The 11,755-nt window shown below is 53.4% G+C and overlaps 1 protein-coding gene across 5 annotated transcripts in view; it reads right to left on the bottom strand.

The window, feature by feature from the left end:
- Positions 1-3,382: 3,382 nt before the first annotated feature.
- LOC148652461 (uncharacterized protein C1orf21 homolog) overlaps positions 3,383-11,755 on the bottom strand; it is a 30,238-nt gene continuing 21,865 nt past the window's right edge. For 4 of the 5 annotated variants that reach the window (XM_088599192.1, XM_088599193.1, XM_088599194.1 and 1 more), the window contains 4 exons: positions 10,136-10,224; positions 5,309-5,379; positions 4,742-4,802; positions 3,383-4,627 (listed from right to left, as the gene is read on the bottom strand). In XM_088599192.1, the coding sequence (XP_088455318.1) occupies positions 4,586-4,627; positions 4,742-4,802; positions 5,309-5,379; positions 10,136-10,224 (263 nt within the window). In that variant the 3' untranslated portion in view covers positions 3,383-4,585. The remainder of the gene's footprint in view (positions 4,628-4,741; positions 4,803-5,308; positions 5,380-10,135; positions 10,225-11,755) is intronic. The other variant, XR_015925323.1, reaches the window with a different exon arrangement.

The raw sequence follows: 11,755 nt of genomic DNA, 5'->3' as shown, positions 1-11,755 counted from the left end.
CCCTGAGGTTTGAGCTCCAGCCCAAGCCCTAAATTAACATTGTTGATTTGCTTAACTAGGCCTATTTAGCATGATTTTGGCAAGGTTTCGTTTTGGGCTGATGCTTTAAATGAGGCGTTTAAGTTACAATATAGTAGCTGGAAACCCTTGAGGCTTGAGGGGAAAAAAAGTGCTACATGTTCCCAGTTAGTCAAAGACGTTGTTCCGTGAAGTAATGGAGCGTTTGGCTGGAGAGCAGTGACCGACTGAAGGATGGTAAAGTCCCAGTAAACTCCTGTGGTCCTGCCCCAGGGTGTTGATATTGAGTATGAGGAATGTTTGAGCTGTTTTCTTCAGTTACTTTTCAGTAGGAGCCTGCAAACTTTTATGCTGCGAGTCAGTCGGGTCAAGGAGCAGCACCTGAGATCAAGCTGAAAAGGCGCCGGCACCTTTCCTTCAAGCTTTAAAAGACAGTGCAGTACAGGGATTGGGACAGCAAGAGTCTACTGTTGTAGACATACTTATTAGCCTCTGGATCTGATCTGAAACTGTTATTTACACATTCATTAAGTAAAAATACTGTGTCAAATTATAGAGTTGAGAAGGATACAATTGCTTATAGAGGATGTAAAGTTTGCAGACATTATTATTTGCACTCTGGATCTTAAAGGAGTTAATTTAGCAGAACATCCAAGCCCGTAACTTTCAAGGATGAACGGCTGAGAATGATCAGGATTATTTTAAGGGGTGAGGCTGCCAATAATTTAAATAACCAGCACATTAACAATGATTAATGACTAAGATTGATGGGCGATAGAGATGGCGTGTTCTGGCCTGAGCTCAGCGCTAATGTAACAGATTTGGGGTGTGGAAAGATAACAGTGGAGGTTTTTGCTCATTTCTATCAGCACTTCGACACATTGGAGAGGAGACATACAACAGCAAATCGTACACCATTCTTTCAGTTTTAAGGGCAATTTAACATCCCAGTGCTGTCTCTTAAGCGTCCTAGTGATTGAGGTGCCGCACGCCCCCCCCACGCAAATTTCACCCCAGTGTCCAAGCCTCCTGGGCGCCTGATGTCAGCAGACCCCCGAGGAGCAGTGTTGGGAAGCCAGACTCCATAATCTGGACCAGTGACCCCTGGCCAGCGAGAAGGAGGAGTGGGGGGGGGGGGGCTGCTTGAGATAAGCTTGCGGGTGCATGAACCCCATGCTCCTAGCTGAATGGGTGCTCCAGCCACCTTACACCTGACCTCTCTGCTCTGATTTCTCAGGTCCCCACCGGTTCTCCCAGGTAGGGAGGTGCTGGAATCCCCCCGGGCAGGGTGCTGCAAACGCAGAGGCAAGACTGCTCTGGGGGTCCTCTGAGTAACAAGCGAGAGGAATAGTTCATCTTCGCGTCTGCCTGGAAAGGTGCAATTAGCGTTCCTTAACAGAAGGTTAGCAGATGACGAAACAAGCTCAGATTCCATCCAGCTATCGCTTTATTCTAATTACTGGGACGGTGCAGTCGATACGTAGAGGGGGGGAAAAAACAGCTAAGCCTGGAGACACCTATTGTTAAGCCTGGCAAACAAACCGCGCGCAATTACTAAAGAAACGATCAGAAGGAATAATTATGTGGTAGCAGTCGGATGGGTGCTATTTAAACTGCAATTGTCCGTTACGCTGCAACGCCTCTGTCGGGGAATTAAAATAAGCAGGTAATGCTTTCTTCCATGTCAAGAAGGGGAGCGCTGAAGCCAGCGTTAATGTTAGTCTGTGTCTTTTTGATGCACTTGACTTTTAAAGGCAAGTAGTTCTGGTGGCAATTAACTGTACTAGCAGTATGCATTAAGCACTTACCCTGTGTGACTCACCGCCCAGAGAACTGTGGGCTCAGCAATAGTTGCTGAGCTATCATGAAGATACCTGGGTTTTCCAACTCATCCAAGATGGATCACAAGACGGCTCAGTTTTAACACACAGGGAGTCACAGCCTGGACTTGAACTGGGAAATTCCTGACAATAAGCCCTGTACTTCAGCTACTGGACAGAAAGCCGACTGTCAGCGTGCGGTATCTGTAATTGGGTTAAAACGCTGTCTTTAGAATAAGAATATGTTAACACGATCGCTGACATCTGTATTGACGAAACCCCGTCTTTATAAGAAGATGCACATTTGACACAAGCTACTGTGAGAACCTCGGTGCTGCCCAGTGGGGTTCTGGAACGGAGATCCAGAGCAGGGACGGGTGAGAACAGCACGTCCCAGGACAGACACCCAGGCTTCCCACTCTTAAGCAGAACGCCAGGCTGCCTGTCTCCAAGACACAGCAGCTGCGCAGTCAGGACCTGAAGCAATAACACTCCAGGCCCAATTCATCTCAAGCATGCAAGCGCTTGCGTCACACATCAGCTGACTGGAGCATGGAAAAACACTTCCCTTGAACACGTCCAGCTCCCGTTTCCCCATTTCTCTCATGAAACAGATGCACCCAGAAGCTTTAAAGCAGTAAACAGCATCTTTTTTTTTATGGCTGCTGCCATACTCATGGAAAAACTGGGTGAAAGAGGCCGTCAATCCTGTTAAAGGAAGTGGAGTACATGGTGATTTAATTACTGGAGGTTATGTTCACTGTTTGACGAGGACTATAAAAGCTGCAGGGTTGAAGGGTTCGATTACTGACGTGCTGTAGGCGGTGCGAGATGGGATTGGACCTGTGAGCCCAGGTACCACAGCCCCATTTAAGAGTTTTCGTGCTCTTTTTTTAAAATACATTAATCATACAAGCCACCACACCCTGTTTAAAATAATCTGATAACATCAGCATAAACACAAGCACTAATCCTAACCCAAACGCAGTTGAAATTACATGTAAAAAGCAGAAATTGGTACTTATGCATACGGTATACACCTGCTATTAGAGTTGTAAAATGACAGTTTCCAAGGGTTTTGTCTGCATTTTTTCATGCCATGAGTAGACCTGGGCTTTGCACTGCCTCATGTGTGGCTCCAGGACTGGAGCAAGCTGAGCAGAGGCAGGAAGTACCTCTGCACCAGCAGTGACTGCAGACAGACCCCCTGCTCTGTGTGCTGGGCTGTTCCCACCCTGCTGGCTGGGGACCCCTGGGTGTGCACCTGCTCCATAAAGACCCTGTCGTCAGAGGGGGTGTGAAAGAGTCCCTCCCAATCATGAGTCCTGGTCAGGAATAGCGTCGGGAACAGAGAAATGGACAGAGACAGGGCAGAGGGACACGAACGTGGGGAGACGTGCAGACACGGGCAGGGACACACTAATTGGGGACACAGGCAGAGAGACACGGGCAGGGACACTAACATGGGAACACAAGAGACACAGGCAGAGGGACAAGCTCTTAGTTGTGTGCAGACGTCAGTAATCAGACCAAGGACTCCGAGGTACAAACAGCTCCTGTGTTTTTTTTTATTTTAATAGAAAAAAAATATTTAACAGAGAAAAAAAAAGAATCCAGTCACCATGAAGACAAAAGCAAGACCAGAGCTGTGTCTCAAATCCCACTGCCACACTTGGAGTAGACCCCCACTCCCATTATCCTCCAGGGCGTCAGAGGGGGGCGACAGGGGCTGTGTGTCCATCACCCAAGGGGAGGGGGTGTGAGGGGTACTAACCGGGTTCTAAACCTGTCCCTGGAGCATGCAGGGGGCAGCCGATTCAATGCTGTCCTGTTGGGAGTGGAGTCCTGGAGAGAGAGCCCTGTTGAGTGTGTGTGTGGCCGCGTGTGCACGTGTTTGTGCCCATGTGTGTGTGCGTGGAGGAGGGGGTGGGGTCTCAGGTGGTCAGGGTTGGAGTTGAGACACACCACAAGGGCACAGGAGCCCTGACCTTTCAACCTTTGATCTGCAGGGGGAGCCAGTTCTGCAAGAGAAGCTGAAAAGAACAAGAAATAATAATAATAATAAACATTCGAAAAGAATTCCAAAATAAAACGAGTTTCTCTGAAGGCAGGAGTCCACAGACCCAGAGTGACCGCGCCCCACCTTGTCTCTTTCTCCTTCACTCTCCTCTCCTGCCCCCCTCTCTCTGTCCGTCTGGGGGGTCACATCCTGTCCGCCAGCACACCCCCCGGCCTCCTCCGCTCCTCTTCTCCTGTGGCTCTCCGTGTGCGGACGGGGAGGAGGAGAGAGGGCTCCCTCTCTCCTGTGCTCTCCTGTGGGAATGGGCCTCGGAGAAGGCGAGCTCAGCCAGGGGGGCGTCTCTGCGCCTCTGCTCGGAGGGGGGGGGGTTGGAGGGGCTGGCGGGCGCTGTCCTCCTCTGTGCTGCTCTCCCCATCCTCTCCCTCTGCCCTTCCGGAGCGTGGGAACACGAGTCCGAGGAGTCCGAGCCCCTCTGGGGAGCGGAGCGGGCCGCTGCAGTACAGTCACTCTGTCCGTCCGCCCGTGTGCTGCTCTTCATCCTCTGGGGCTGGGGGAGGGGGCGTGGTTCGGATGGGGGGGTCCGGGGGGGCCGTTCCTGGCCCTTGGAAAGTCAGTATGTACAGTAGCCATACTCACACTCACTCTCGTCCGCTCGCACACTCTTCCTCGCACTCGCACATGCTGGGAGGGGGGGAACTGGGGGGGCCGGGGGGGGGGGGCCGCTGTGCTATGTCACATCCTCCTCTTCCTCAGAGCAGTAGTCCCGGCCCTGGAGGAGAAAGGCAGTGTTAGCCGCACTGCGGTCTCAGCGGAGATCCAGACTAGCACTTTCTACCCCGGTCTCTTCTCTTCCACTGCGCCACGCCAGCCCTCCCTCTCCTACCTTCTCGATCTTCTCATCCAGCATCCTGAAGAACTCCTGCTGGCTCTCGGACGTGTGGATACTGACACAGGGACAGGGAAGTACGAGGAGAGGGAAGCAAGAAAGAGAAGTTTTCAGCTTGACCGTTATAAACACAGATGAACACAAGCATGCTTACACACACACACACACATCAGTACAGCCCTCACACACACTCACATATCAGTACAGTCCTCACACACACACCGGTGTGTTCCCATACCTCAGTACAGCCTTTACACACACACACACCGGTGTGCTCCCACACCTCAGTACAGCCTTTATACACACACACACCTTTGTGCCCACACACATCAGTACAGTCCTTACACACACACACCATTGTGCCCACACACATCAGTACAGTCATTACACACACACACCATTGTGCCCACACACATCAGTACAGTCCTTACACACACACACCATTGTGCCCACACACATCAGTACAGTCCTTACACACACACACACACACACACAACCCAACGTACACCTGGACTCCTGTGCTAAATCTGGTTCGAAGATGTTTGGAGACTGCTGGACACTCACTTGGTTCTGGCAACGTTGGCTCCTGCTGTTTCCTTGTGCTGCTTGCCTCTGAATGACGCCGCGCTCTTCTCCTTGAACACACACCGTTACACACATTACACACTGCACAAAAACACGGTGCACAGACGCACACTGTCCACACATTGTACACAAACTGTACACGTCTGCACTGAACACAAAAATATACTGTACACTGTACGCACTACTCTAGTGCCTCCTAGGGACACTTTGCACACTGAATGACCTAAATGCTTTACACGCTGAAATGTAGGTGCAGGCCAGAGGATGTTTCAGGGTTTAAAAAGCTAACTGAAGCATTGCAGAGTTCTAAAAAGGGATGTGATTTCCAGTATTTGATTAGATTTACCGTTGACTCTGCATGCAAAATAACACATTTCTGAACGCGTTTCCCAAATGAAGACTGCCGATTGCGAATATGCCGTCTGGGTGCTTTTGGTTGCGAGATTCCTCCCCGACACTGTGCGCCTGTGCTTCAATCCCTTTGTGTAGCCCCACAACAGGCGGACACCAAGACGTGAAGCAACATGCATGTCAGTCGGTACCGTGCGTCTGTGTTCGTGTGGGGTCACTGCGGGCTGACCTGCTCCTGGCACAGGGCCGGCAGTCAGCAGAGAGAGGTGGCCCTGTCTGCTCCCGTCGTGGCGCCCTGCGTGGCAGCGCTGGCTGAGGACGAAGGGTTAAATTCTCTCCGCATTCCCCAGGCAGCAGCAGCAGGAGCTGCGTGTCTGTACCTGCTCGCGCAGAGCTGTGTGCACCGACACGCACGCAACCTTCGCAGACACAGTGGCACGCTCCCCTTTACACTGAACGGCATTTTCTAAACCTGAAGGTGCGTAACCGGGGTTTGTCTGGTGTCTACACGCCCTGTGTGGAGTCCCATTTCAGCACGGCAGAGACAGTGAGAGTCAGAGGGAAGTTCCCACAGAGACAGGAACACAGCTTCTGTGTGTGTGTGTGGGTCAGTGTGTGTGTGAGCTGTCAGTGCAGCGATGTGTATGTGTGTGTGGGTCAGTGTGTGTGTGAGCTGTCAGTGCAGCGATGTGTGTGTGTGTGGGTCAGTGTGTGTGTGAGCTGTCAGTGCAGCGATGTGTGTGTGTGGGTCAGTGTGTGTGTGAGCTGTCAGTGCAGCGATGTGTGTGTGTGGGTCAGTGTGTGTGTGAGCTGTCAGTGCAGCGAGGTGTGTGTGTGTGGGTCAGTGTGTGTGTGAGCTGCCAGTGCAGCGATGTGTGTGTGTGGGTCAGTGTGTGTGTGAGCTGTCAGTGCAGCGATGTGTGTGTGTGTGGGTCAGTGTGTGTGTGAGCTGTCAGTGCAGCGATGTGTGTGTGTGTGGGTCAGTGTGTGTGTGAGCTGTCAGTGCAGCGAGGTGTGTGTGTGTGTGGGTCAGTGTGTGTGTGAGCTGTCAGTGCAGCGATGTGTGTGTGGGTCAGTGTGTGTGTGAGCTGTCAGTGCAGCGATGTGTGTGTGTGGGTCAGTGTGTGTGTGAGCTGTCAGTGCAGCGATGTGTGTGTGTGGGTCAGTGTGTGTGTGAGCTGTCAGTGCAGCGATGTGTGTGTGTGGGTCAGTGTGTGTGTGAGCTGTCAGTGCAGCGATGTGTGTGTGTGTGTGGGTCAGTGTGTGTGTGAGCTGTCAGTGCAGCGATGTGTGTGTGTGTGTGGGTCAGTGTGTGTGTGTGTCAGTGTGTGTGTGAGCTGTCAGTGCAGCGATGTGTGTGTGTGTGGGTCAGTGTGTGTGTGAGCTGTCAGTGCAGCGATGTGTGTGTGTGTGGGTCAGTGTGTGTGTGAGCTGTCAGTGCAGCGATGTGTGTGTGTGTGGGTCAGTGTGTGTGTGAGCTGTCAGTGCAGCGATGTGTGTGTGTGTGGGTCAGTGTGTGTGTGAGCTGTCAGTGCAGCGATGTGTGTGTGGGTCAGTGTGTGTGTGAGCTGTCAGTGCAGCGATGTGTGTGTGGGTCAGTGTGTGTGTGAGCTGTCAGTGCAGCGATGTGTGTGTGTGTGGGTCAGTGTGTGTGTGAGCTGCCAGTGCAGCGATGTGTGTGTGTGTGTGGGTCAGTGTGTGTGTGAGCTGCCAGTGCAGCGATGTGTGTGTGTGTGGGTCAGTGTGTGTGTGAGCTGCCAGTGCAGCGATGTGTGTGTGTGGGTCAGTGTGTGTGTGAGCTGTCAGTGCAGCGATGTGTGTTTGTGGGTCAGTGTGTGTGTGAGCTGAGTGCAGCGATGTGTGTGTGTGTGGGTCAGTGTGTGTGTGAGCTGTCAGTGCAGCGATGTGTGTGTGTGTGGGTCAGTGTGTGTGTGAGCCGTCAGTGCAGCGATGTGTGTGTGGGTCAGTGTGTGTGTGAGCTGTCAGTGCAGCGATGTGTGTGTGTGGGTCAGTGTGTGTGTGAGCTGTCAGTGCAGCGATGTGTGTGTGTGGGTCAGTGTGTGTGTGAGCTGTCAGTGCAGCGATGTGTGTGTGTGGGTCAGTGTGTGTGTGAGCTGTCAGTGCAGCGATGTGTGTGTGTGGGTCAGTGTGTGTGTGAGCTGTCAGTGCAGCGATGTGTATGTGTGTGTGGGTCAGTGTGTGTGTGAGCTGTCAGTGCAGCGATGTGTATGTGTGTGTGGGTCAGTGTGTGTGTGAGCTGTCAGTGCAGCGATGTGTGTGTGTGTGGGTCAGTGTGTGTGTGAGCTGTCAGTGCAGCGATGTGTGTGTGTGGGTCAGTGTGTGTGTGAGCTGTCAGTGCAGCGATGTGTGTGTGTGGGTCAGTGTGTGTGTGAGCTGTCAGTGCAGCGATGTGTGTGTGTGGGTCAGTGTGTGTGTGAGCTGTCAGTGCAGCGATGTGTGTGTGTGGGTCAGTGTGTGTGTGAGCTGTCAGTGCAGCGATGTGTGTGTGTGGGTCAGTGTGTGTGTGAGCTGTCAGTGCAGCAATGTGTGTGTGGGGGTCAGTGTGTGTGTGAGCTGTCAGTGCAGCGATGTGTGTGTGTGTGGGTCAGTGTGTGTGTGAGCTGTCAGTGCAGCGATGTGTGTGTGTGTGGGTCAGTGTGTGTGTGAGCCGTCAGTGCAGCGATGTGTGTGTGGGTCAGTGTGTGTGTGAGCTGTCAGTGCAGCGATGTGTGTGTGTGGGTCAGTGTGTGTGTGAGCTGTCAGTGCAGCGATGTGTGTGTGTGGGTCAGTGTGTGTGTGAGCTGTCAGTGCAGCAATGTGTGTGTGTGGGTCAGTGTGTGTGTGAGCTGTCAGTGCAGCGATGTGTGTGTGTGTGGGTCAGTGTGTGTGTGAGCTGCCAGTGCAGCGATGTGTGTGTGTGGGTCAGTGTGTGTGTGAGCTGTCAGTGCAGCGATGTGTGTGTGTGTGGGTCAGTGTGTGTGTGAGCTGTCAGTGCAGCGATGTGTGTGTGTGTGGGTCAGTGTGTGTGTGAGCTGTCAGTGCAGCGATGTGTGTGTGGGTCAGTGTGTGTGTGAGCTGTCAGTGCAGCGATGTGTGTGTGGGTCAGTGTGTGTGTGAGCTGTCAGTGCAGCGATGTGTGTGTGTGTGGGTCAGTGTGTGTGTGAGCTGCCAGTGCAGCGATGTGTGTGTGTGTGTGGGTCAGTGTGTGTGTGAGCTGCCAGTGCAGCGATGTGTGTGTGTGTGGGTCAGTGTGTGTGTGAGCTGCCAGTGCAGCGATGTGTGTGTGTGGGTCAGTGTGTGTGTGAGCTGTCAGTGCAGCGATGTGTGTTTGTGGGTCAGTGTGTGTGTGAGCTGAGTGCAGCGATGTGTGTGTGTGTGGGTCAGTGTGTGTGTGAGCTGTCAGTGCAGCGATGTGTGTGTGTGTGGGTCAGTGTGTGTGTGAGCCGTCAGTGCAGCGATGTGTGTGTGGGTCAGTGTGTGTGTGAGCTGTCAGTGCAGCGATGTGTGTGTGTGGGTCAGTGTGTGTGTGAGCTGTCAGTGCAGCGATGTGTGTGTGTGGGTCAGTGTGTGTGTGAGCTGTCAGTGCAGCGATGTGTGTGTGTGGGTCAGTGTGTGTGTGAGCTGTCAGTGCAGCGATGTGTGTGTGTGGGTCAGTGTGTGTGTGAGCTGTCAGTGCAGCGATGTGTGTGTGTGGGTCAGTGTGTGTGTGAGCTGTCAGTGCAGCGATGTGTATGTGTGTGTGGGTCAGTGTGTGTGTGAGCTGTCAGTGCAGCGATGTGTATGTGTGTGTGGGTCAGTGTGTGTGTGAGCTGTCAGTGCAGCGATGTGTGTGTGTGTGGGTCAGTGTGTGTGTGAGCTGTCAGTGCAGCGATGTGTGTGTGTGGGTCAGTGTGTGTGTGAGCTGTCAGTGCAGCGATGTGTGTGTGTGGGTCAGTGTGTGTGTGAGCTGTCAGTGCAGCGATGTGTGTGTGTGGGTCAGTGTGTGTGTGAGCTGTCAGTGCAGCGATGTGTGTGTGTGGGTCAGTGTGTGTGTGAGCTGTCAGTGCAGCGATGTGTGTGTGTGGGTCAGTGTGTGTGTGAGCTGTCAGTGCAGCAATGTGTGTGTGGGGGTCAGTGTGTGTGTGAGCTGTCAGTGCAGCGATGTGTGTGTGGGTCAGTGTGTGTGTGAGCTGTCAGTGCAGCGATGTGTGTGTGTGTGGGTCAGTGTGTGTGTGAGCTGTCAGTGCAGCAATGTGTGTGTGGGGGTCAGTGTGTGTGAGCTGTCAGTGCAGCGATGTGTGTGTGGGTCAGTGTGTGTGTGAGCTCTCAGTGCAGCGATGTGTGTGTGGGTCAGTGTGTGTGTGAGCTCTCAGTGCAGCGATGTGTGTGTGGGTCAGTGTGTGTGTGAGCTGTCAGTGCAGGGATGTGTGTGTGTGGGTCAGTGTGTGGCCAGCATGCAGGTCAGTGCTGACTGACCAGGTTCTCCTGGTTCCGGGCGCTGACTCTGTCCTCCTCTCCTGCCCGCATGTACTTCACCTCCTCCACGCCCTTCATCTTGTACTCATCTGCGGAGAGAGAAACAGGCACAGTGATGCCCTAGACAGGTAAATCTGTGCAACTGGGCCCCAGAGCACTGTGCATCCTCAGTCCGAAACCAGGTACACACCTGAGGAGGCAGATCCAAACTTTCAAAATTCATCTGGGCTCGACGAGGAAACAAAGTTGCTTGGAAAAGGAGAAAAACTGCATTTCAGCAGAGAGAGACATCCTCCTCAGTTACAAGTGTTTGAAACAACCCAACCAAAGGGTGGAGCAGTAAGGGGGTTGGTACTGCAGGCAAGCCCCTCAGAGCTGGGGTGCCCCATTCTTTCTTAGGGGGGCACATTCCATTAGTGCGGTCTTACAGTCCATTCTCATGACCACAAACCCCACCCTCTCCCTCCTAATTACTCACCTTATTACTAACCGTCTGGGCTCCATCCTCCCAGATCCTCCTTCCTCAATCACAGTATGCTATCCCCCAACCAGGGACCCCCCCCCACTCTCACCCCCCCCAATCCACCGACGACCCCCCCTCACTCTCAATCTCACGCCCCCCCAACCACTGACGACCCCCCCTCAATCCACTGACGACCCCCCTCGCTCTCACCCCCCAACCACCGACACCCTCCTCGCTCTCACCCCCAAAACCCCTAAACCCCCCTCTCGCTCTCACCCCTAAACTCGCTCTCATCCCCTAACCAGCAACCCCCCACGCTGTCATTCTGAACCCCCTGAAACAAGGGGCGTGTCTGCCGGAGCGCACCAGCAGGAGGAAGAGGAAGTCAGGTGAGCTCGCTGGTTTACAGGAACAGGTCAGGTGACGCCCTGATGACGACCTGCTTTGGCACTCTGGGGTTGTGCTTCCCAGCGACCAGTCAGCTGTCTGCGCTATAAAGGGGAAGGTGAGGGGCGCGCTAGGGGCTTCGGTGTTATTTACAGAAGGAGGGCCCCCACAGAGTCCGTCAGGCTCCTTTGACCAGACAAACACGCACTCCTCCTTACACTCTGGCCTTCTCGGGCCTATCTGCCCCTCTATCTGACACCCCACCCCGAATGTTTACTCTGGCCTGCTCCCATACTGCCCCTCCCTACATGCCCACGCTGCCACTCGGTGGTGCACACGCACACAAACGTGCAGGAACATGTCCGCAGACGCGCACTCCCTCTCGCACACACACAGACACTCAGCCGAGCAGATGCCCTGACAGACGCCTGACAGAGGAGCTGGGATCTCAGCTCTATATTTAGATGTTGTAATTACAGCTCTCTGAGGGAGGGAGAGGAGAAAGTTTTAAGGAGCGGGAGAGGAAGGAAGAGAGGGAGCATGAAATGAGAGGGACAAGGAGTGAGGAGACAAAAGTTTAAGCAGACAGAAGGACTGTTAGTATGCCAGAGCTCACTACAAAGCGATCGAATATAAAATAAGCATGATATGCCACACTTCTCTCCTCTGCCGCCCAGCCCTGCTCTCTGCTGTTCGGAGCGGGATGGGGAGCAGTGGAGGAGGGGTTGGAAACACTGCCTGAGGAATGTAAACATGCCTGGGCTGAGCAG

The sequence above is a fragment of the Lepisosteus platostomus genome, chromosome 11, assembly GCF_059453375.1.
Source record: "Lepisosteus platostomus isolate fLepPlt1 chromosome 11, fLepPlt1.hap1, whole genome shotgun sequence".
NCBI lineage: Eukaryota > Metazoa > Chordata > Actinopteri > Semionotiformes > Lepisosteidae > Lepisosteus > Lepisosteus platostomus.
This window is presented reverse-complemented; position numbering and strand designations above follow the sequence as displayed.